This window comes from Gastrolobium bilobum, unplaced genomic scaffold (assembly GCF_033153095.1).
Source record: "Gastrolobium bilobum isolate Gb01-03AN ecotype WA unplaced genomic scaffold, APGP_CSIRO_Gbil_v1 utg17614, whole genome shotgun sequence".
Lineage (NCBI taxonomy): Eukaryota > Viridiplantae > Streptophyta > Magnoliopsida > Fabales > Fabaceae > Gastrolobium > Gastrolobium bilobum.
The window spans coordinates 34,345-59,592 of record NW_026899013.1 but is presented as its reverse complement, the minus strand read 5'-3'; the positions used below and the strand labels follow the sequence as shown (position 1 = coordinate 59,592).

General features: G+C 34.6%; 3 protein-coding genes and 1 non-coding gene across 4 annotated transcripts; 3 read left to right on the top strand and 1 right to left on the bottom strand.

Moving 5' to 3' along the window:
* The first annotated feature begins 37 nt into the window (after positions 1-37).
* LOC133286222 (glucose-1-phosphate adenylyltransferase large subunit 2, chloroplastic-like) lies at positions 38-2,974 on the top strand. The gene is made up of 11 exons (XM_061483616.1): positions 38-253; positions 475-597; positions 878-1,051; positions 1,185-1,277; positions 1,375-1,458; positions 1,552-1,607; positions 1,764-1,857; positions 1,960-2,145; positions 2,249-2,329; positions 2,647-2,733; positions 2,807-2,974. Exons 1-11 carry the CDS (start codon positions 38-40, stop codon positions 2,972-2,974), a joined length of 1,362 nt encoding a protein of 453 aa, XP_061339600.1.
* A 4,767-nt stretch (positions 2,975-7,741) lies between these two features.
* On the top strand, positions 7,742-7,848 carry LOC133286223 (small nucleolar RNA R71). The gene has a single exon (XR_009748099.1). It is a non-coding gene; the product is annotated as a small nucleolar RNA R71 (small nucleolar RNA).
* Positions 7,849-15,955: 8,107 nt separating this feature from the next.
* On the top strand, positions 15,956-18,276 carry LOC133286221 (protein FAR1-RELATED SEQUENCE 5-like). The gene is made up of 4 exons (XM_061483614.1): positions 15,956-16,196; positions 16,450-16,706; positions 16,810-16,928; positions 17,046-18,276. The coding sequence occupies exons 1-4, from the start codon at positions 15,956-15,958 to the stop codon at positions 18,274-18,276; spliced, it is 1,848 nt and encodes a 615-aa protein (XP_061339598.1).
* Positions 18,277-19,102: 826 nt separating this feature from the next.
* LOC133286220 (histidine-containing phosphotransfer protein 1-like) lies at positions 19,103-21,208 on the bottom strand. Its single transcript, XM_061483613.1, has 6 exons — positions 21,149-21,208; positions 20,886-21,016; positions 20,698-20,766; positions 20,373-20,444; positions 20,035-20,200; positions 19,103-19,192 (listed from the first exon to the last, which is right to left on the bottom strand). Exons 1-6 carry the CDS (start codon positions 21,206-21,208, stop codon positions 19,103-19,105), a joined length of 588 nt encoding a protein of 195 aa, XP_061339597.1.
* Between the last annotated feature and the right edge of the window lie 4,040 nt (positions 21,209-25,248).

The window sequence follows — 25,248 nt, the reverse complement described above, 5'->3', positions numbered from 1 at the left end:
CCAACTTCGTTGATAAGAGATACTGAAAAGGGTAGCCATGGATTCAACTCTTGCAACCCTGAATGCCAGTGCTAATCTAGTTAGTAATGGAGTAGGAAGAAACAGAGGATCTGGATTCTGGGGTGAGGGTAAAACGGGAAGTCTGAACAGAAGATTTTGTAGTATTCAACCATGCAAGAGTTCTAAAACTAGAAAGTTCAAGCCTGGATTTGCATATGCTGTTTATACACCAGACATCAACAAAGATTCTGTGGTAATCACTAAATGCAGTAAAAAAATTTGGTGTGTGTATGTGTCTATATATATGTTAAAAATAATTAAATAACTAAGATCATTGTTGTGTGTTTATTTTCTCCATTGGATTGTAATGTTAATGTAAAAGCCATATTTTTTTTGTTGGGTCGTTAGTGTTACTTGGTTTGTTGGTCGGTTTGGATGGTTAATTGCAATGATGTGTTTGTATTTTGATTTCAGATATTCCAGGAACCAATTTTTCATAGTCCAAAAGCAAACCCAGAAAATGTAGCTGCCATCATCTTGGGTGGAGGTGCTGGAACTCGACTCTTTCCTCTAACTAGCACAAGAGCTAAGCCCGCTGTATGATTTATTGATTTATATCATTTTCTTTCGGGGTTGTTAATTGATTAATATAAATGGTAGAGTGTTTTTTTTTTCCTTCGGTTCAATGGAATTGAGTAATCCAGTTCGAGCAATGATTATCATAGGAGTGATTTCTTTTGAATATTGAGCCAATCCAAATTGAGGGCACAAATGAATGCACTAACGTTGAAGGGTTCTAATGATTGCATTTCCTTTATTCAAAATTTCTGAATGTGATGAAAATATGCAATTATTAATAATTTAAGCCTATTTGCAGGTTCCAATAGGAGGGTGTTACAGACTCATAGATATTCGGATGAGCAATTGCATCAACAGTGGCATCAAAAAAGTATTCGTTTTAACACAGTTCAATTCTTTCTCCCTCAATGGCCACTTGTCTCGCACATATAATTTTGGAAATGGCGTGAACTTTGGAGATGGTTTTGTGGAGGTAAGTTATTGGTAATATTTCAAAGAAGTGAGTTTTACTACCTTCTAGGAAATGGTGTTTATAAACCAGTTTGAAGAAATTTATCAATGAAGCTATGTTATTGATCTAAGGAGCACAATTTACATTAAAAAAGGTCTTGGCTGCTACTCAAACTCCTGGAGAGGCAGGGAAGAAATGGTTCCAAGGAACAGCTGATGTTGTGAGACGATTTATATGGGTTTTTGAGGTAAGTATTTTTGTAATACAACCAATTCAACTTAAAAGTTCAACTTAAAAGTTTAAGCTATTGTGTAAACGTCATGCCAATGTGGATTGCCATATAGGATGCTAGGAACAAGAATGTTGAGCATATATTGATAATTTCTAGTGATCATCTTTGCCGGATGGACTATATGAAGATTTTGGAGGTACAACTGAAATAATTTCTCATCTAACAGTACATATTGTATCATTTGTAATTTGCTAAAACAAATACTGATTCATGAGAACTGAACTTGCAGAAACATATCAGGACAAATGCTGACATCACAATTTCATGTGTACCCATGAATGAAAGGTACATATCTATATGCAAAATCTATCTGATTTGGTTTGATTTCACAATTAAGGCATACCAACTTACTTGCAAGAGGAAAAAAAAACTTTCACTAACAATAATCTTTATTTTTTTATATATTGTTGTTGGAGTTGATCACTGATAGTTATCTAGCAGCCGTGCATCAGATTATGGGCTGCTGAAAATTGATAGAATGGGACGGATTATGCAGTTTGCAGAAAAACCAAAAGGTTCAGATTTGAAAGCAATGGTATGTTATTAGTCCTTCAACTCCTAACATTTCACATCCCTTTTCCCTCAATAAAAGTTGATTGTTGCCGAGATAATCCATTGTGAGATTTGATAACTGCAGCGTGTTGACACCACTCTACTAGGGTTGCCTTCAGAAGAAGCACAGAAACATCCTTACATTGCATCAATGGGTGTTTATGTATTTAGAACTGAGACCCTATTGAAACTATTAAGATGGAGCTGTCCTTCATGCAATGACTTTGGATCTGAACTTTTCCCATATGCTTTGAGGGAGCACAAAGTCCAAGTGAGAGGGAACTCCAACCATTTATTTGTGACCTATGGATGTTCTTCTTTTTTAAATCTTTGAATGATAACGAAAATGAATCTTTAAATCTTTGTATTTTCAGGCATACTTGTTCAGGGACTATTGGAAAGATATTGGAACTATAAAGTCCTTCTTTGATGCAAATCTGGCCCTAACAGAACAGGTTTGTTTAACAATCCTGCAAATTTCCTCCACATTTGATTTGTAAATTGAAAGGTTATAATTTCAGTGAATATTTTGGCATTCAGCCAATTTGGATCGTTTAGTGCAACTGGAAGCTGAGGGTTGAGTAACCAGAAATGAAATTTAGTCATAGCTGAGGAAAGAGATTAACTGGGGAATTTTCAGAGTTTAGAAGAGTTGAACTAGTATAGTACCCAAGTTTGTGCTGTTAATCTTGATAATAGTGGGGTTAATAATATTATTGAGAAAAATAATGTTACTATTTCATTTTTTGTTTCTATATTTTATTACCTGCAGCATCCAAAATTTGAATTCTATGATCCAAAGACGCCTTTCTTCACTTCCCCAAGATTCCTACCACCCACTGAAGTAGTAAAATGCAAGGTATTACAGAAAGCTTTGACTGGTTTGCTTTGTGGATTTTTGCTGCGGATGAATGCTTGATTGGTTTTCACAGATTGTGGACGCAATTATTTCTCATGGTTGCTTCTTGAGTGAGTGTAGTGTTCAACGTTCCATTGTTGGTGTGCGCTCACGTTTAGAGTCCGGTGCAGAGCTTCAGGTAACCTTAATACATTTTGTACTTTGCACCTTTTGTGGGGAGTGTTGGTGGATAATATGTTGACCTAAATTTAAATTCCATGTAACTATAATCAATACCTATGTACTTTTGTTGGGTGGGATGGATAATTCAGAGAGTAGCGAGAGTAGCAATGAATTGGTATAATTTATGAAGCACCGACACTTCAAAAATCCTGACATGCCGTATTCGACACTCTCCGACACTCCAACACGCGTCGTAGAAACTCAAAAAAATATTCAAAGGATACGTTGTGTTGCGTTTTTAGTTCCAACTATTATATTCATTGTATTACGATTACCATTTTATTGAGTTTAATATAAATATTTGGGATATATTATGTTTCTCTGCAAAATTGATAGCTCTTATAAGTTTAGCTTCATTTTTTGTTAAATTATTGAATGTTAAATATAATATATACTATATAACTTAAAAATATTATTTAATATCAAAACGTGTCCTAATGTGTCAAAATTTAACATTTTTTTAATTAATGTCTCAGAGTGTCGTGTCTCGTGTCCCTATTGGTGTTACATAGGGTATAACACCTAAAATTGAAAATTGTAAGGAGAGGAGGGATCTTCATTTTGCACATCGTTAGGCATCAACCTCATTTTTCCTCATAGTGCATCAACATTTCACCTCTCTCAATTAACTAAAAATCACTTCCATTCAACCTGATTAACTAGATTAGGTTAGGGGTGAGGGCAATTATTATACGTAGCAATTTTTCAAACAGACTATTAGGTGAGGGCAATCCATGATCGACATATAACCTAGTGGACCTCTAGATCCTTGAGTTGAAAACTTTTCATGTTCGACTTTGGCACAAAAGTGATGAATATTGTTCGGTTCTATTAAACCGTATAATGATACCTTAAGGGTATGCGCTCAGAGATATCCTATAGATAGGTATCTTGGTTGGCTTATAGCCAATATCCCCATCTCTGCGCACAAGCAATAGGCTTATAGCCGAGACGTGGGTGTGTGCACAGTGTGGGCAGAAGTAGTAAATGAGTTCCGAGTGTATACCTGGGGTCTTTAATCTCTTATTTATAAGGGTTACCGCTTGGCTGTGTAGATCTCCCAGTTATAGTAGGATTTAACTTCCTTTCTGTTGGGATAGGGACTCTATCCTTAGTTGCCTTACTGTTTTATATTGTTAGGATAATTGGAGAATTATCCTTTTAAGGGATCCTTGGGTAGGTAGTTAGGATATGGAGAATAAAACTAAAAAAATAGGGAGTAAGAATCGTCATTTGCAAGGAATTTGACAGGAATGATTCAATCAGAGAGATGATTACAGAGCATTTAGACTCTAAGGAATGATACATTAATCAACAAGATTCATAATTCATCAGTTAAAAGCTGCAACAAAATTTCTTAAGATCAAGAATAAAGAAGATTTTCTGAAACACTCCCTCACTAGGAATTCAATTCACTCACACTCAACTGTTTAGATGGTTGGTGTTTCACTCGTATCCCACTGAATCAACACTACCATAGGCTTGCTTATATTCTCGCTCTCCACAGTTGTTGTGACATATCTCACAGATCAAGAGGTTTTGTTTAGGGTTATAACTTGGCCTGGTTGAAGGAAGGGGAAATTTAGAGAATGAGCTCCAAGATTAAAATCCAGATTCAAAGAGGAATAAATGTAATCGTTTAACAATTTGTAAACAACTTTCTCCTTCTTGTTGGTCCATTCTTCTTCTTTTTCTTTTGAACTTTTCTCTTGTTTGTCGTTCTCTTTTCTCAGAACAAGTTTTCTTCTTTCTTTTCACTTCTTTTCTTTTTCCTCTTTCTGAGTAATTTTCCTTTTCTTTTTTTGTTTCTTTTTCATTCTAACCAGCCTTACTTCCTTAGCTTTTGCCTTTCTTCCCTATACTCCCATACATCACAATTTATGTAATCAATTAATTATCATCTGTTCCTCAATTCAAATCTGAAAGTTAATCTCAAATAAGGTGAGGATTTATATGGAAAGTGGCTTATTCATCTTCATAAGTTTTCAAAGAATAAATAGGTCTGGGCTCAAAAGGGTTTAACTAAAGAATGTCAGTAATGGTTGGCTATTTAGCCATCTAGTTTAAAGAAAGAACATGCCTCAATCATATCCTGAATCAAATCACTGATCAAATTTCCTACCAATCTTCCATTTAAAAGCACTGAGTAAAACTTTCAGATTTTCACAAAACAATGAATTGGGGTTTTTATTATTTAAAACTCTAAAAAAATTAATTTCAAATTATAAAAAAAAAATGTTGCATTAAAGAAAAGAAAAAGGTTGAGATAGCTCCCTATACTAGCCAGATGTTCCGTGTATACTCATGAAGTTCTCCGGTTCATTTAGTAGTACCACTTGATGGACTACGCGCTTCTCATTCCCAGATTTAAATGTTGTTGTCCCCAGCAACTGATTTAAATCTATAAAAATCACTATGAGAGTTAAGAAATAGTGGATTCCTCTGGAACAACATCAGTCATAAGTATCAGTCATCAGTAGTGAAATACCATACTGCATCACAGGGTTATCTCATACCATAACAATAAAAAGAAATAATCGAAAAGAAAACAGAAATAAAATGAAAATAGCTAAAGTGATCATTCATCAAGCTCCTCCTCGTCCTCTGCATCTCGCACAATGGCGGGTGTCATGACGGTATCCTCATCCTCATCATCTTGGCCCTCTTTTTCAACTATCACTTGATCACCTCTATCTAATTTTTTGTATTTTCTTATTTAATTAACTAAAAGTGAAATAAATAAAATAGAAAAATTAAAAATAGTAGGGTTGCCTCCCAATTAGCACTTGTTTAACGTCACGAGCCTGACGTGCCTGACTTGTGATCATGGTGGCTCAAAGCATGATCTTGGTGATGACTAAGCTCCATCATTCAGAAATTGTGTCCTATCATAGTGCGTTTCTGCATATGGATGAGGTAAATTAGTCTCAGGAACTTTGAACTTGACTTTTGCATGCTTTTGTTTTGCTACTGGGCTTCTCCATCTTAACTTTTGGCTTACTTTCTTGAGAAGACTCCTCATTGTGCTCTTCTTCACTTTTCCTTTCACCAATATAGTAGACTTGATCTTTCGGTTGAGCTACAGATGAGGGGATTTCTTTGTCAAAGAACTTGAATACTGCTTGTTCTCCGTCTATTCGTAAGATCAGCTCACCCTTAAGCACATCAATCAGTGCTCCTGAGGTTGCCAAGAAAGGTCTTCCAAAAATCATAGGAATAGTGACATCTTCCTGTATATCAAGGATGACAAAATCAACAGGAATGATGAATTTGTCTACCTTTACCAAGATATCGTCAATGATGTCATAAGCTTGCTTTGAAGAGCGGTCAGCCAGTTGCACTATTGTTCTTGTGGGCTTCACTTCAGTAATCCCCAGCTTCTTAATCATGGAGAGTGGCATGACATTGATGCTAGCTCCAAGATCACATAAAACATTATCCACTTCCCCTTTGCCTATAGTGCATGGAATGCTGAAGCTTCCTGGATCCTTGACTTTGGTAGGTAACTTCTTTTGGATGATAGCATTACATTCTTCTGTCAGATTTACCGTCTCATATTCCTGCAACTTACGCTTCTTTGATAATAGATCCTTCATGAACCTTACATAGTTGGGCATGTTCTAAAGCTTCGATAAAAGGAATGTTGATCTGCAACCTCCTGAATATGTCTAAAAACTTTGAATACTGCTACTTCTGAATCTCTTTCTTTAATCTCTGAGGATAAGGGATTCGAGCATATGGGGAGAGATCTAAGGGCTTGTCTTGCCTTTCTAAAGCTTTCTTTTTCTCCCACTTAAATAATTTCCTTTCAACTTTTTCAAGATTGCCCTTGTCAACTTCAATAGTATCCTTTGCTTTTTCTTGCTTCTCTTCTTCAACTGATGCTTCTCTATCCTTCTTCTCTTCTTCAGGCTGCTCCTGTATAGGCTGAATCACTGTTCCACTTCTGATGGTAATTGCATTGCAGTGCTCTCTAGGATTAATGACAGTGTCTCCTGGAAAGGTACCCTTATCTCTCTCAGCAAATTGCCTTGACAACTGTAAGCTTCTTATGTAAGCTTCCAAATTTCTTATGTAAGCTTCTTGATTCCGGAGTGCTGATCTGGTTTCTTGCATGAATGCATATGTATCCTCCCTGAAAGCATTTGCACCTTGAATATAGTCTAAAGTGGTCTTAGAGAGTTGTGCGAAGGATTTCTCCCACTCTGAGGTGTTACTTTGTTGTAGGGGATGTGGTTGCACTGGAAGGGGAGGGTTGAGCTGATGGTTGGATTTGTAACTGAATCTTGGATACTGATTCTGATTCTTCCACCCTTGATTGTAGTTATTCCCAAACTGGTTTCTCCCTGGATCATTCTGGTTCTTCTGATCATACCAGAGTCTGTTTACTTCAGCAGTTTCAGGTTCTCTCATCAAATCACAATCTTCAGTAGCATGAGTACCTGCACAAATACCACAAGTAACTTGAGAATTATTAAAAGAAGAAACTTGAGAATTAGACAATTGCTTTGTAAGAGCATCTAATTTTGCTTGTTGTTTCTTATTTATTTGCAATATATGTTCATTCTGGGCCAACAACACATCATAGCCATCAAGCTTCATGATCCCCGCTCTCCTTTGTGTGACTGGAGCATTGTCGAACCCCTGAGAGGCTAAAGATTCCAACAATTCCAGCGCTTCCTCTGGAGTTTTTGTTTTCAATGATCCTCCTGATGCAGCATTCACCAAGGTTCATGTACTAGGCGTCATTCCTTGGAAGAAAATCCGTCTTTTCTCCCAAGCTTCAAAGCCATGTTGTGGACACTTCCTGAGCAGTCCTTTTAACCTTTCCCATGCCTCGTACAAGGATTCTATTTCTTTTTGTTCAAAAGAAGTGATATCTGCTTTGAGCCTTGCCATCTTTGAAGCTGAGAAGAACCTGGCCAAGAACTTGGTCGCCAAATCATCCCAGTTGGTGATGCTTCCTTGAGGCTGTGACCGCAACCACCCTCTTGCTTCTTCCTTCAGTGAGCATGGGAAAAGTCTGAGCAAGATGGCATCACGTGAGACTCCATTCATCTTCAAGGTATCATAATAGAGCAAGAAATTCTCTAGATGATTGTAGGGGTCTTCGGTGCTTCCTCCAGCGAACTGATCTTTTTGAATCAATTGTAGCAGCGCTGGCTTAAGCGCGAAGTTGTTAGCATCCACTATTTGTCTAACAATACTTGAAGTCTGAGGAACTCGGACTGGAGTCATGTAATCTCCCAAAGTTATGGGAAGATTCTGAATCGCGTTGTTGTCAGCCATAGTTTCTTCCTTTGGTTTCGTCGAGCTTGATGCTTTTGCTTCTTTTGCTTTTCTTTCTTTTGCGCTTTTTCTTAGTTTTTTGGCTATCTTTTCTATCTCAGGATCAAACCGTGGGTTAACAGTACCTCGCATAAACTAAGAGTAAAAGATTATGCAGAAAAACAGAAAATGCAAAAAACAGAAAATAGGAAATTTAAACAAAAAAATATAATGCAGAAAAAATTAAAAAATTAAAAATAAAAATAAAATTTAATATAAAATAAAATTGAAAATTTGAAAAATTTTAAAAAAAATTCAAAAAAAAATTAAAAAATTTAGAAAAAATGAAATAAAAAATAAAAAAACTAAATAAAAAATAAAAAATAAAAAAAAAATAAAATAGAATAAAATTATACAGAAAATTTGAATTGCAGAAAAATAAAAAGTTCAATCTAAACAGTTTTTAGTTACTTATAATGTTGAAGGATCCAATCCCCGGCAAAGAGATAATTAAGGTTGTGTAACTCAAAAAAAAAGGATCCAATCCCCGGCAACGGTGCCAAAAACTTGTTGCGACTCGGTAAGTGCACCGATCGTTAAGTAATAAAAGTGTACCGGAGTACGAGATCGTTCCCACGAGGACTGGATTTCAAACACTAGTTCGCTAATTGCGGTTTAGTTGGACAATCAATATTTAGATGAAGAAAATTGAATTTTAAAAGAAAACAATTAATAACATACAAATTAAAATTCAGAATTAAAAAGAAATTGGAAAGATGATTGATTTAAAGATTAAAAACAAGCATAGTTAGGGTTTCGACTTCCCCCAATCTCCTATATATGCAATGAATTAAATTGTCAAGAATCCGTTCTTAATATAATGCCAATCAATTCTTTCTAAGTTAATTAGGGCTCAATTCCTTGTTACCCTAAATCTATGTGATTTTGAAAGAACTATAGTTCCTCGATTATTCCCCAAGAAAATATGCATTAAGATCAAGAATTTAAAGATTACATAATTATCCTATGTCTATTCCTAGATCACAAGGATTATGATAAATTTACCAAGTCAGGGTTCATGCACTAACATCCCTTTGTGATACAATTCCCCTAAATCAATCTATAAGGAGCAAACTCATAGAAAACATTAAAGACAGATAAATTTATTCAATTATAAAAAGAAAAGAATTCAGGAATAATTTAATTCAAGACATACGATTCAATTGGGTTCCATCTACCCTTAACTACATAAAAGTCTAGCTTAGCATACTGAATTCAAAAGCAATAATAAAGAAAAGAGAACCCTAAGCCTTCATTGGTGTGATTTTGACTTGGTTCCTCAGTGCTCCAACGCTCCGCAACAGGATTCCTCCCTTAAGTCTCTGTGTAATTCTCTGGATTGGTGAATTGGTTTGACCCCAAGCTCCCTATGTATAACCTTTGAAGCCATATTTTTTAATTCATCAACAAATCTCCCCATGAATCTCTATCAATTTCCAATCAAATCTTGATTTGTTTATGTTTTTATTTAAGATCCTGCAGATTGGGATGACAGATTGAGCTTCAAATCTTTGTTATGATTCTTTGATCACTTCTTAGCACCAAATCTTGTGGATTTACCTTCAAAATAAGCAAGACATCAAAACATTAGCTCAATTTTCAAATCTTTATTATTTTATCATATAACACCTTGAATTCCATGCAATCTACCATATAATCTTTATGTAATTTGGCCTAAATTCATGGTGAACCAAGGGTTTATCTGTAGGCAAGGCCGAATACCATCTAAGCACGATTTCTTTTAACATTGTTGGGAACAATCTACATGCCACTGAGTCGGCAACATCTTGAGCCATCATGTTGGTTTGAAACTGCTCTAAATGTTCTTGCGGATCTCCTTTCCCATTATACTTCTCTGTTGTAATTTTCACGTCCCTATGAATTGGAATATTCATGACCTGGTATGTAAAAGGATGCAAAACTCGAGAAACTATTTTAGAGTTCCCCTGAGAATGCTCAAGTATTTCTTTTTCCTTCTCACCTTTTTTACTTTGACCTGAAGGTCCATGATCTTTCTTTGAGTATTCATGCCCCGACTCACTTTCATCAGAGTTTTCAAGATCTTTATCAATTTCTTTTTCTTTTCCTTTCTCTCTAGTTTTTTCTGTTGCCTTTTGTAATTCTTTCAATTGGGTTAAGTCTCGATTCTGTTGGGCAATTTTTTTGTTTTGCTGGGTGATCAGCTTCAGCACGTGTTAAGTGGTAGGTGGAATTTCATTGTGTGCAGAAATTGGTGCAACATAGGAAGCTGATTTTTCCCGCGAGGTTGGTGTTTCTTTGCACTTTTCCTTGGAACCATTCTGCGATTTGCTTCTGGTATGAACCATATTTTTTGATTTGTGAAAGAGTGGGATTTAATTATAATTCCCCACAGACGACACCAATGATCAGTTCAGTACAATATGGGCTGGGCTAGATCATACACAATTGAAGGTTAAAGACTTTGGGTTTGATGGAGTGCTTCGCGGGCCGATGATGTTTGCTATATAGTTAATGGATGAGAGTTTCCTTCCCGAAATGGATCTGACTGGGAGGATACCTGCAATGACACTCTGACGCTTAAGTCAGTATCAATGCTAGGCTTATGTTATAATGTTATTGGAATTAGATTATAAAACCTGAGTGTGTACCCTTTGTTTATATAGCAAGACTTATGCCGCCTTCGATAAGCGGTGTGCCTTCTGATTGGTTGCTCACGGGCTGCAGATTTATCTGTTCTCAGCTGGTGCCTTTCTGGCTATACACCTATACGTTGGATTGCCTTCTTAGAGTGGTGGCAAGCTAGAGCTGTCTTTCGTGTATTGGCTTATAGCGCGATAGATCTTTGTTTGTTTATAGGATCCTTCCTTAGCTTTTAAGTCATATAAGGCGGTTAGGCTCAATGAGACCATTGCGCCTTCGGGCCCTTACGTGCGATGGCGTCATTGCACATATTATGGGCCCTGTATGTACTTGGGCCTATTCTGGGCTTTAACCCTTAGTGGGTGTATCATAATTTATCCAGATCAGAAGTTAAGTATTCTTCTTCCAATAATAACTCAAACCTTTTTTTTTTCGGTAAACATATATAACTCAAACCTTTAACCAATGTTGTCAAAATCGAGTTTCTATGTAGAAACGAAAAGGAATGATAGAAACGTAAATCATAGAAACGACACGAAATGTAAAAATTTTACTACTTAAGGTCAAGATAAAAATTTATATATATATATATATATATATATATATATATATATATATATATATATATATGCATGTCAAAAAAATATCACATAAGTCACTACTCAAAATTCAAGGAACAACTTCATATTTAAGATATATAAGTCACGTAATTATATAAGGCATAAGTCCAAAAACACAAAAAGAGTTTAACAATTAATATAACCAAGTTACACAAAATCAAAAGAATAAAACTTAACAACTCTTAAATGGAAACACAGCGGCCTCGCGTGAGGGTTTTTTATTTGGGGGAAATGGAAATAGGGTTTTTTATTTTATTTATTTTAAAAAAATAAAATCAGGTCATGGGTTAAAAGTTGACCTGGTTCGGTTTTTTCGTTTAAGTAAAAACATAAAAACTTGTGTTTCTACCATTTTTATGTTTTTACACGTAGTTTTTACCAGTTTTTACTTAGAAAAGTTTTTACTTACGTTTTAACACGTATCACATTAGTAAAAACGTAAAAACGTAAGTTTTTACGTTTTTATACTAGCTAGTCTTTGACAACAATACCTTTAACTACTGAGTTGGTATTAGGGGTGTAAATGGGCCAGGATGGCCTGGCCAGGCCTACGTTGAGCCTGGCCTAGCCCGACCTACGTTGAAAAGTAGAGTAGGCTTAGGCTTATAAGAAAGTCTTTCTAACAAATAGGCCGTAGGTCAATTTTGTCAAGCCTAGCCTAAAGCCTTGTAGGCTGGCCTATTTAATTTTTAAAAATAAAATAAAATAATATTTATTTTAGGTGGCTATTAATACCAACCCTTGTCTTGATGGTGGTTTAAAGATATTTCAATGAATGATATTCTTTTGTAGACTTTTTTTCAGTTTTGGTTGACCTAGTAATTGTATTTTTTTATTTTCTCCATTTTTTTTGACTCTATTCCTCTCTGATATACAATATAGAGTTGGGGTATTATGTTGACTATTTATTGTTTGTCATTTTTTATTTCTTATGAGAAGTACTAGTACATACATGAATGAAACTTTGCTCAATATATTTTTTTAGTTATTTTTTTTACTATTGTAAAATTTTTAATGCTCACTAGTGAAATTTATATTTCGTGTAAAAAAATGCAACAATTTATGAACACGTTAATGACTTGTAATGTCAAGCGAATATTTTAAAAATTGTTAAAAAATAATTTAAAATTTGTTAAAAATATATCACGAGGGAGGCCTACAAGGCCTGTAGGCCATATCAGGTTCTCTAATTTTTAAAAATAGGCCAGACTTGACTTATAAATAAAGCTTTCAGTAGGCTAGATAGGCTGAATATTTTTTTACGTAGGCTTAAGTCAGGAAGATCAAAGCCCAGCCCAACCCATTTACACCCCTAATTGGTATGGTAACGTGGCAACTGATAGAGAGAAATTTATCTCCTGGATTTGCCAAAGACTCAGCATGAGAGCATGATGTAAGTTCTTAAGTTTGACATTCATACGAAAGATTCATATCAAATATTTTACGAGTAGATACAATGCAAATAATATGTTAATTTAAAGGTGTTCCACTTAATATGCACATTTTTTGTATTGTAAACATATATTTAATGGGAAAAACTATTCTCATGTTACATGAGATAAGTTTTTCCTTCTACACACTATTCGATAATTGTATCACTTTTTTTTTCAGGTGGTAAAGTCCATAAATTTATCTCTATAACATGAGATAATTATCTCCTTTAACATGAGATTAATAGAACTCATATTTAATTTTACATAAAATGCTAATATTTTCTCGCGGTCGTCGAATTGAGTGTTGTGTGTTTTGGTAAAAGTAGGTAGGTAGCAGAATTAAAAAATACAAAATAAAAAATCGACAATCAACAATGGCTTCGTTTTCTAATTCAGGGACCACTGTCAGGTATCAGCTCCTTGTTTTCCCGTAGAACTACCTATTAGTTAAAGACAAACATAATTTAAATCGTCCCTCTTAAGTGAACATCTACTGCTACAGTATAATTAATGTGATATGTATAACGTGATACTCGCATAACCCTATTATAATATCTGTTTTATAGTTCTCATAAAATATGATAATTGAAATCTTTTTACATACTTTTGATTTTCGTGCTAAGTTAGATCTTACATATAATTTTTTAACATATGGGTTTCATATAATTTTTGTCTCTGCAACATAAGATTTCAATTTTAATATAAATTAAGAATTATAAAATTCTTATAATATAGTAGCTATAGATGAAAGAGAAAATGTCTAAGCATTATGTAATTACAACGTGATGTAATCGATTATATATACCACGGGATCAATGATCAATTGTTTTTTAATCAATTACGTATGTATTATAATCAATTAAATAAGGACAGAATAGTAGAATGTTTTGGATGAGAAACAATTTGATTATTTTTTATTTAATGAGAGACACAATAGTCAAAATGCCTAACATTTCTCATATTAAGAATAATAGAAAATGTTCAGCATACATAGAATTCAAATATCACTATATAGTTCTGAATTGATTGTTACTGACTCAAAAGTATATATTCAAATATCACAACATGATAGTTAAATAGTTTAGTTTTTTTACGACCTGGGTTCGATCCCGGCAACGGCGATTTTACATTTGGCTATAAAAAAAAAATAGTTTAGTTTCAAGAACGAACTAAATTATAGGCGAAGCCGAATAACAATAGCTATCCAAATTAATAAGTAGCCAAAAAAATAAACACATACAATTCATTCAATTAATTAAGTAACATCCAAACTAGAGTAGAATAAAAATATTAATAATCCTAGTGATACAAATCCAAATTACATACGTAGACGTCATTCCAAAATGACTTATTACACAATAGGTTTTTTTTTCAAAAAAAAAAAATCATTATAATTAAGTTACAGTTATAACTATGCATGATTCATACAAGAGCAAATTAATTTTGCATCAAAACCATGATTTTGTTGCCCAACCATAAAAGCAATATTTTGTTATTTTTGTTGTAAGGAAAAATCTACTTAATTAGATGAGGATGGTTATATTTACAACCAAAATATTTTACAACCTTTTTTCTCACCGTTAGATTAGATCTTGATCGACGGTTTACAATTTTTTCTTCTCTCTCCTCAGTTTGTCCATGTCCTCCCATCGTTCTTCCTTGGGTCTCACCAGAAGAAGAAAAAACCACCGATTGGAAGAGGAAGACACTCCATTAATCATCCAATCAAAACCTAACAGAGGAAAAGATATCAGCTTCTCACATTTTATTTCGTTTTCAAAAACCCTAATCAATCCTTGTTCTTGTTCTCAGGTGATTCTCTTATTCGATGACTTTATCATCCATTCTCATTTCTTTTTTCTTTTTCTTTTTTCTTTTGTATTTTATTTTCTAAATCTCCAAAATTAAAGATAATTTAGATGTTTTCCCCTTGTTTTCGTTGATCGCTCCATATATTGCTGTGAGTGTGTTGGGTTGGGTGACCACTGAACAGAGGGCAAAAAGCAAAATCGAAAACTTCATGTTTACTGATTTGCCAATGAAATTCGCTGCTAAAACATCGACAATTTCATTTGTACTGATTTGTCAGTGAATTTCTCATATGAAACATATTATCACTTGGTAGTTGAAAAGGGCCATTAGTCTACTACCTTTTTGCTGAAAAAAATTTCTTTTTCTTTTTAAGCCAAGAGTGCATGGATCTCATTATACATTCGTTAATTATGATAATTTAATTTATTACTGACTTTATAATTTGCATTAGCCAGAGCAAAGTTAGTCTTGTCCCCATTTTCCTCATAAGAAATTCTGTTTGTTTTCTTTTTGTATAAATTTCTGCTTGCAATGTTTTTCAATTTAAAATCAAAAGAGTGAGATACAAATTACTTGAGCAAGTATCACTAACTAGCTAGTGGCTACACCTTTAATCCTTGATGTCCACGCTCTTGTTGCTCGTGAGGTTTGTTCCTGATGAAGTTCCCATGTCGTACAATACCACCAAATTAAATGCTTACGATAGTCAACTATAAGAAACAAGAAAAATGACATTTTTATTGCTGCCATTAGCTGGCTGTTATTTTCCCAATGTCAACTTTTGAATATTACTTGCAATTAGCATTATTATGTATTAGCTGATACTGTCAAGAATTTCTAATACCAAACATTGCATGTTCAGGTCTAAGTTATATTTTTGGGTTTACAAAAAATATTAGAAGGAAAGAATGGTTAGCTCTCTGTTGTGGGAAGACTTGTAGCAGGTGCTTTTGCTGGCATGACATCAACTTTTGTAAGTGATTCATTAACTCATGGCAGTGCTTTTCAAGATTTACTTCTCAGTTAGTTTTTTAATGGTTGGATTTTTTAGTACGTCATGGCTACATGCTCTTGACAACATTGATTTTGATTTATTATTCATGCTTAATTGAAAATTTCTGCTATAAAGAAATTCAATAGTTCTTAATTAATATAGTTCATTCGTTTACTTTGGTGAAGGTTAATATGGATGTCGATCCATTAGATTATATTGACTTCAGTGACGATGGTTTGTCGAATGAAATGGAACATGATGAAATGGGAGACGACATACTTGATGAAATAGAAGAAGACTTACCTAATAATATGTCGAATGCAATTCTGTTATCATCGACAAAGAATAATGATGTTTTGATTGAGGTTGGAATGACATTTCCTGAACGGAATGATATAGTAGAATTGTATACAACATTAGGTAGGGCAAAAGGTTTCGGAATTCGGGGACGAACATCCAAGAATAACTATGTGATTCTAACATGTGTTAGAGAGGGACATCCACATGAAAAAAAAACATGTGACACCAAATCAAGACGGACATCAACATCACGTATAGGGTGTCAAGCTTGTCTCAAGGCTTTCAAAAGTAAAAAGACAAATATGTGGAGAATTACATATTTTGACGACAACCATAACCATGAGATGGTTACTCCGAAAAGTGTTTCATATTTGACATCACATAGACAAATGTCCCGATGCTGCAAAATGTTTGCTAGAAAAATTCAATGAGGCGGGTTTGCCTACTGGAAAGGTGGCCATTATCTTCAAAAGCCATGATTTAGGGTTTGATAGTCGAGATTGTTATAATCATATGAAAAATGTGAGAAAAAGAATATATGACGTTGGGGATGCACAATCTGTTCTACTTTATTGTATTAAGCAACAATCATTGAATCCAGATTTCATTTATTGTATAAAGTGTGATGATGATGATCGGATGGTAAGTTTTTTTTGGGGATGTCATCACGTTTGACACAACATATAGGACTAATAAGTATTCTATGCCATTTGGACCATTTGTCGGTGTAAATAATCATTTGCAGTCCCTCTTATTCGGATGTGCTTTATTACAAGATGAAACTGAAGATACTTTTGTATGGCTTTTTGAGGAATGGCTTCGAGCAATGAATGGGAAACATCCAGTTGCCATAATACTGACCAGGTATGATCAATTTATTGTATTTTATTGTAATGTTTTGAATATCATCTCGAATATGGCTATTTATTAGTGACTGCGTACTTACTCATGTTATTTTGTCTTAAAGGACTTGGCGATTAGCAATGCAGTCAACAAATTTTTTCCAAACACCAAACACCGATTTTGTTTGTGGCATATTATGAGAAAATTTCCAGAGAAGTTGTCCCATCTCTACCATGAGCATGCGTCATTCAAGAGGCATCTTAATAACTGTATTTGGAGCACCAAGAGCACTCAAGAGTTTGAAGATAGATGGCAGAGTCTTCTTCTTCAGTATGGTCTTACTGAAAATGAGTGGTTAAAAGTACTTTACACAATTAGATCTTCTTGGGTACCAATATTTAACTGTTCCACTTTCTTTGCTGGTATGAACACTACTCAACGTAGCGAAAGTATAAATTCATTCTTTGATGGTTTTGTTACATCTGGCACAACTTTAAAGGAATTTGTGGAGAAATATAATCAAGCAATAGATGCTCGCTATGAGTCATTCAAAAAAGAAGACTTTGAATCTAAGCACAAAGATAGGTTTTTGACATTTAATATGCCATTGGAGGAGCATGCTGCTAAAGTGTATACCCGTGCAATTTTTTTAAAGTTTTGCCATCAACTTTCTCTTAGTCTACGATTTTCTAAGGAGAAACTTGGAAATGATTGTGAGTGGGTTATTTACCGAGTTTTTAATAAGAAAGACATAGAAGATTTTACAACAGTTGAGATGAAATTGGAAAACAAAGAAGCTAGGTGTTCTTGCCATTATTTTGAGTTCATGGGAATCCTATGTCGACATGTTCTTGCAATTTTTTTTATTGAAAATGTTGAGCAGATTCCTGAACACTTCATTTTGCAGCGTTGCAGCAAGGAAGGATATGTCATACCAAGCCTAGAGAGGGATAAATGTACCTCAGATGGAGATAGACTTCTTCGCAGCTTTCATTTACGCTCTAGATATTCCAAACTTGATGACCTTGCATATAAGTCAGATGAAGCATTTAAATTAATTTGTGATGGTATTGATTCTCTATGTAAAATTGTAGAACAAGTTCCAGCATCTGAAGAGAGTAGTGCTCTTGAGGACTCTAATTTACAGTTGTTGGGTTCTCATCACGAAGAGCCTTTTTCAATGAACTTGAGGGATCCAAATATTTCGCAAACGAAAGGGCGGAAAAGGGACTCACAAAGCACTTCACAGGGACGCAGGATTCGTAGCGGGATTGTAGAAGCATTAAAGCATACTAATATTTGTGGCAATTGTAAGAAGAGAGGACATAATAAATGCACTTGTAAAGAAATAAATCTAGATTCATTTTAGTTTCAATTATGTTACGTGTTTATTGATTAATTTAAAGTCATTCTTCTTTTGGTTCCAATTTAGATATTAAGTATTTATTATTTTTAAATTCTATTTTTTTTTTGGTTTAAGATATCAGATATTTGAATATACATTGATTCTATGTCTTCGTTCTTTTGTTGTTGTTTTACCTCTACAAAGTTGAGATATTTCAAGTGCAATGAAAGCCAAGCCTATCTCATTCTTTACTTAATGTTCTAAGATGGCACTTACTACAAACAAAGTTTCAAACGGTCCTTTTGTTACTAACATGATCGTACCATGTGATTTGTAAAAAGTTTTAACTCAAAGTTTCATGATGAATAGCCTAGTTGTTCGTATAAATAGATTGAAGTAACCTGAGTCATAATCGCATAGCTGGCAACTCTTTATTGATTCATAAAAATTCACTTAAAAAGAATCAATTGTATACAACTCTAAAAATTGAGCTCCCAAATGGAAGGTAACAATATTTACAAAAGTGTAAATTACAGTAATATTACATAGAATCAGTATGTGAATTCTGGCATTAATATGACCCCAAAAAAAAAGAGATAAGAAAGACGAAGAATTTTACAACCACACTATGCTTTCAGGATTTGATTGACATTAATGTTGCTTGTCACTACCAAGATTCTTCTTAGATTAGCATCATAAAGAGAAGCCATCCTAAATGCTTGATTCTTTCCTTTTACAAGCTCTCTGTAGTCTCTTCTAATAAGCATCTTCTGACCAAAGCCAAGTCAGCTAAAAAAATCTCAATTATATGTTACTGCAGAAGTTCAATGGCAAAGTGTTTGTCCATAAGTCACCCAGTGTACAAAAGTATCTGCAAATTCATTTGAACATTGAACCTTCCATTACTGCTGGATAACTCCAATTCAGTTTGCTCATTTCCCTGTTAATAAATAAATTAATTATAGTAATTAAGTGAATTTCACTAATATTCCAAGCTTTATATCTAAATTCATATTGATTAAGCACATGAAATCAATCTACATGAAAGAAAAATACATAACCATAATTAGCTTTATTGATCATAGTTGTGTATGCTTAGAGATAAATGAAACCAATGTTATGATCCATTTCAAATTGTTTTAAAACCCACTAATTTAGTGATCTATTTGTAAGGAGTTTAAGACACCTAGTTAGTGCGGTTTAATAAAATTTGTGTAGGCCTTAACATACGAGAGTTTTGATGGGAAGAACCATTAGGTTATATTTATATATGGCTAGATGCCCCCTGCACTCCATTAACTTTTGCATATATTGCAACTCTAAGGCTTCCCTTATTAATAGTCAGCGTAAGGAAGAGTAAGAGTTGTTTAGACCTAGTCTTTATCGCTCAAATACATTTATAATCTAACGAGTACACAACCTATCTTAATGTATTCAAATAGTAACATTAACATGTATGCAGGAGCAAAAGGTTGTCATATGTGCATTTGGTAGGTGTCAATAGCACAAACATTTTTTTATTGCCATTCAGTTTGGCAAACACAAAATCCCTACAACAATTACAGCTAAAATACATTCAGCAAAAGAATATAGCATTACAGCGTACCTAGCACAAACTTGTGTACTAAAAAGTTACAGCCCGAGATACATGCTCCAATAAAGTGAATCAATTTTATATATTTCTTACTAATGTGTGGACAAATATTAACATGCCAGTAGCTACAAAATTTTGATGCTAAAAAGTATACACGAGCAATCCTCACCTGAAATGGCATCTAATACTGTCTTATAGGGTGTACCCTTTAATTGCATCTGTCTACACATTGTGCCTAGAGGATAGCATATAAGTGTGGCAAGCGATGTTGACAGTACGGCAGTGAGTAAAGATGTTTCCGTTCTCTTGACATGGCAGTACTCTTGCTTAACTTGTTGCTGGCATCTAAGGCACCTGCAGCAATTATAAATTTTTCAATGGCCAGAGTATGAAAAATACCTCCATTCCTTTTCTACCAGCAGTATAGCTATGCCCAAATGGCTTTGTTATTCGAACTTCAGTACTCTCTACTCTTCAATAGTCTAAAAGTTTCAAAATAAAAGTTGTGAAAAGATAAATAACTTACGCGTCTATGTTCTGTTCCTCACAGAAGTTGCGAAAAGCAATGCAAGAATTTTTTACCCTTTGTGCGCCTATGCTGTGGACCAGACATAAAATTATCTCAGCAAATCAAGGAAAGATAACCATATTCTAACTGAAAACGAATTGGTACTGGCCTTTTGGTTTCTCCTAATTAAGGTCAATATCCAAACTTGATTGGTTTGTTGAGTTTTATGATATGTAACTCGAGTTCTTTAGGAACCAACAAGTACACAACTAGTCTAGTTCCATTTTGTTCCAATTCTGAGGGTTTTTTTACATTTTTGGTTGGGATAAATGAAAAGGCATACCTAGAGCTGCTACCCTTCAACTGGTGAACATGAGCATCAACTTTTTTGAAGTCAATACTTTTCTGATCTCTGCACAAGAAAAATCCCAAGAATTTTCCAAAGCCACTAATTACCACTAAACCTTGCCCAGTAAACAACATTCTAAATGATGAAAGAGAAGGGGAGGGATGAGAGCATTGCAAACTCACAGAGCAAAGGTAAGATCATTGAGAAGCCTCACAGAATCTTCAAAGAAGAGAGACGCCACTTCAAACACAAATTCTGGGTTGTTCTCATCTTGTAGCTGTTGAAGTTGTAGAAATTGACCATCCAGGAAGCCCTTTTCTCATAGTAAGAAAATCAAGATCCACAAAATCAACAACTGAAAATACCCCAAAAATCTAACTACAAACAAAAGAAACCCTACCCCATAAACGTAAATATATTGCAAATACTGTTTGTTTGCTTTTACCTCCATGAATAAGGATTTGATGTAATCCAACCACTGTCTCTGCATCTGACTCACCTCCATGCTCTCTTTTTCTTTTTGCCCTCAGTTCAGTGGTCACCCAACCCAACACAATCATAACAATATATGGAGCGATCAACGAAAACAAGGGGAAAACATCTAAATTATCTTTAATTTTGGAGATTTAGAAAATAAAATACAAAAGAAAAAAGAAAAAGAAAAAAGAAATGAGAATGGATGATGAAGTCATCGAATAAGAGAATCACCTGAGAACAAGAACAAAGATTGATTAGGGTTTTTGAAAACGAAATAAAATGTGAGAAACTGATATCTCTTCCTCTGTTAGGTTTTGATTGGATGATTAATGGAGTGTCTTCCTCTTCCAATCGGTGGTTTTTTTCTTCTTCTGGTGAGACCCAAGGAAGAACAATGGCAAGAGATGGACAAACTGAGGAGAGCGAAGGAAAAATTGTAAACCATCGATCAAGAGCTAATCTAACGGTGAGAAAAAAGGTTGTAAAAAAGTTGTAAAATGTTTTGGTTGTAACTATAACCATCCTCCAATTGGATATGTTCTAACAAAATTATTATAATAATTTTGTAACATCCTCTACAACTGACTAACATAGAAGATATCACATTAATTCTTAAGTGAAATTCTAATGTGAAAAATATAAAATAAGACATATGATAAAATATGCTTAAAATTTAATTATACAAAAGTCAAGTTCACTATTACATCAGAAATACATCATAATAATGTACCCAAAAAAAAGAAGAAATACATCATAATATAAACTGAAAAGAAATATTTTTTATTGCTCCACTGAGCTCCGTATAGTCTTCAAAGTCTTTAGCCATAATGCTTTATCTTACTCCAAAGCTACACATACTGACTTGATTACTCTAGAAAGATTAACATAAAAACAAACACACGTGAGATAAATCTCAGTAATCTTGGGGTTTTCGAACTATAACCAATCCAGCCACTTTAGTGAAAAATATCATTCTCACATAATAAATTTATAATAAGAAAATAATATCATAAACATTAAATATAAGCCCAGATCTTTGTGGGTTCTTCATTCAGCTATACCCAAATCTTTGTGGGATCTACCCAAACTTTGTGGGTTCTAGATATAAACATATATAAGAACGTGTAATCTTTAACTGAAATGACTAATGCTCAATTCTATGAGCGCCCAAATTTTGTGGGTTCTGTATGTGAAAGGTTCTGTATAGCGGAGCTCAAACCATGATAAGGCGTCCCTTACCCTATAACCATTCTGATCCCCTTGTGGGTCAGTTGATTCAGAATCATTCAGTAAAAGATTACGTATTTCATTAGTATTCATTTAGTACCAAAGATATTCTTTAATTTCTATAAACTTGATTCAAGATCATTCTCCCATCTAATATAAGTAAATTCATCAAATTTACAAAGCCAAATATAGAAAATTATAACACCTCGTATTTCTAAAACGTATAATTATATATGAAAATAAGGATTAAAGGGTAGGATTAGTGAAAATCCTGAAATTAAGGCCAAAATACAAAGGAAGAATAAAATGGTAATTAGCCAAACACGTAACCCTAGGAAGGTAAAATTGAGTAGGAGATCTCAAATGAGAAAACTAATCCTGGAAATGGATTCAGAACGAAAAATTGAGTGGTTAGGCAAGTTTCTACAAATTTGGTGAATAGTATTTTTACCGAGTAAAAATATCACGGTACAATTGCACTGTTAAACGTGCCGAATGAATTTTGAGCTCTAGGTTTGGATATAAGTTATAAATGGTACATAGAACTAGGAAATATGATTTCTGATGAAAATTGATGGAAATTAGTGTATTTGGGGAAGCGTGCCCACGACGCGCATAACAGCTTAAAACTGCAATTTCTCCGAATGACCGGAAAACTCCGGATTCATCTGATCAAGGGAAATTAAAGGACAATGGTTAATGTTAAAAATTAAAGTTTCTAATTAGTTTAGGAAATTATGAACGTTTAGCGGAATATGAGAGAAATTCGAATTAGTTTGAAGTCCCGTGAGGTGGCGGTGGGGCCTACCTCACTTAAGTGGACTTGGCCACATGGCATGTCATAAAAATTTGAACCATTCTCTCTCCTTCCTCACCATGAACCTGCGGCCTCCATGGAAATATGGGGAGAAATTGTCCAAGCTTTCTTTCTCTTCTAACTCAATCAATACCTCACCAAATCAAGAAAAGTTTGTCATGAAATTTGTTGGAAATCACCATCCAAACACAACCATGGTAGTCTTGAGCCATGAAACTCCCTAGATTTTGAGAAAATCCCCCCCCCCCCAAACCCGCGACCTATGTATGGAGATTTTCACTCATGGAGTTGTTTGGTTCCTCAATGGTTTAGTATGTTGTGGAGGACTCCTAGGCCAAGCTTTTGAGTAAGTTTCATCACTTTCTATTGGTAGGATTAATTGATTTAATTTCATGAACCCTAAAGGCATTTTGTGTGATTGATGTAGTTAGAGAGCTCAAATGGAAATTGTGTATTAGATGAATATGTCTTAGAATGATGTCTTGGAGTGATAAATGCAATAAAAATTATTGAGGAATTGTATGATAACTTAGTGGACTTTTGTGTTGAAATGCCATGACTTTGTGATGTTAGTTGGTTTTAGGATTGTGTAATTGAGTTGTTGTATGGTTGTATGAGTTTAATAATAGGATTGTATTATGTGTGGAGTGGTTGGATTGAATTGAATGATCCTTGGTATAGGCCAATGTGAATTTCGTCCAAGAGAGAAAAATGGGAATTTGAGGTTGTGAAATTGTATGATTGATATGTTGGGTTGTTAAATGATAATTAGAAGGGTTATGTGATGGTTGGATGCTTTGAAAATCAAAGGAAAAAGTGGTTGGTTATGTGTAATTGATAATTGGACCTAGAGTGAAATTAATGACAAAATGAGGTTGTGAAGATGTAGGATGCAATTTGACACCTAAAATGACATTGTGGTAATCTTAGGATGCTTAAGAAAAATGAAAAGAAAATAAAGAAAAATAAATTGTATTTTTACACTATAATGGCCGAACCTACCATGGTGTAGGGGAGGATTTTGATGTTTTGTGAATTTGGTGAATTCACTGTATATTGATGATCCGTATATGGTCATTGTAGGTTGCCTTACGCAGATTTGAACCCTGAAACGTGATCTCAGTGGGTTGCCCTTGGTCCCGGACCAAAAGGGATTGTGGCATTTCTGTTGTGTACCTAGCTCGGAAAATATATTGCATTGAAGCTGTAGAGGAGGATTATTCAGGTAATCCCTTGGTACTGGGGTTTGATCCACTTGTGTGTTCCACCATGCTCGTTGAGGGTAATGGTAGGAAGCGTATGTAAATAATATAGGATAACATGTTCATGCATATTGTATGTGTGGTGGTACATAGGATGTACCGTGTCTCTGGCCAGTAGACAATTGCCTTCGGGCGTGACGGACTTCCACTGGATAGGTCTCTGAGAGGGAGTTCCAGTTGACCTGGGGTCGTGGTGTGTGATCCGGATAGGAGCACACTAGGAAGTCTCGGGTGGATATGGATGGAAGGTGCCTTGGTTGATGTTCTGGGAACACACCTTGGTTTGAAACCCGTAGGCTTATATGCCGAGGCCAATAGGCTGGACATTGCGTGGTTTTGGCATTGACCATTCCAGCTCCGTCGTATTTTGTATCCCTATGCTCTCCTATTTCACTTAATCCCTTGCTTTATCCCGTTTTCAGATGTTATGTTATATTATTTATATGCATCGAAGTGAGCCATTGGACGGAGTATTCTCCAGAACCTCTGGGTTACTGAGATATATTCGTATATCTCACCCCACTTTGGGAACTTTATTTCAGGAGGTAGCAGTGGTGTCGGGGCGGTGGGCAAGAAGCCCGTAGTATAAGCAGGAGGAGGTCTTTTCCGTATTTTACATTTTGTTGGCCATTGGGCCTAGACTAGACTTAGGTCATGAACAATGCATATGATTAGGATTATTGTTATCATTTTGTTCATGAGGTATTTTGTCTAAGTTTAGTCTTGGATTATCATTTTTTATTTTGGAGCTTTTATTATGTA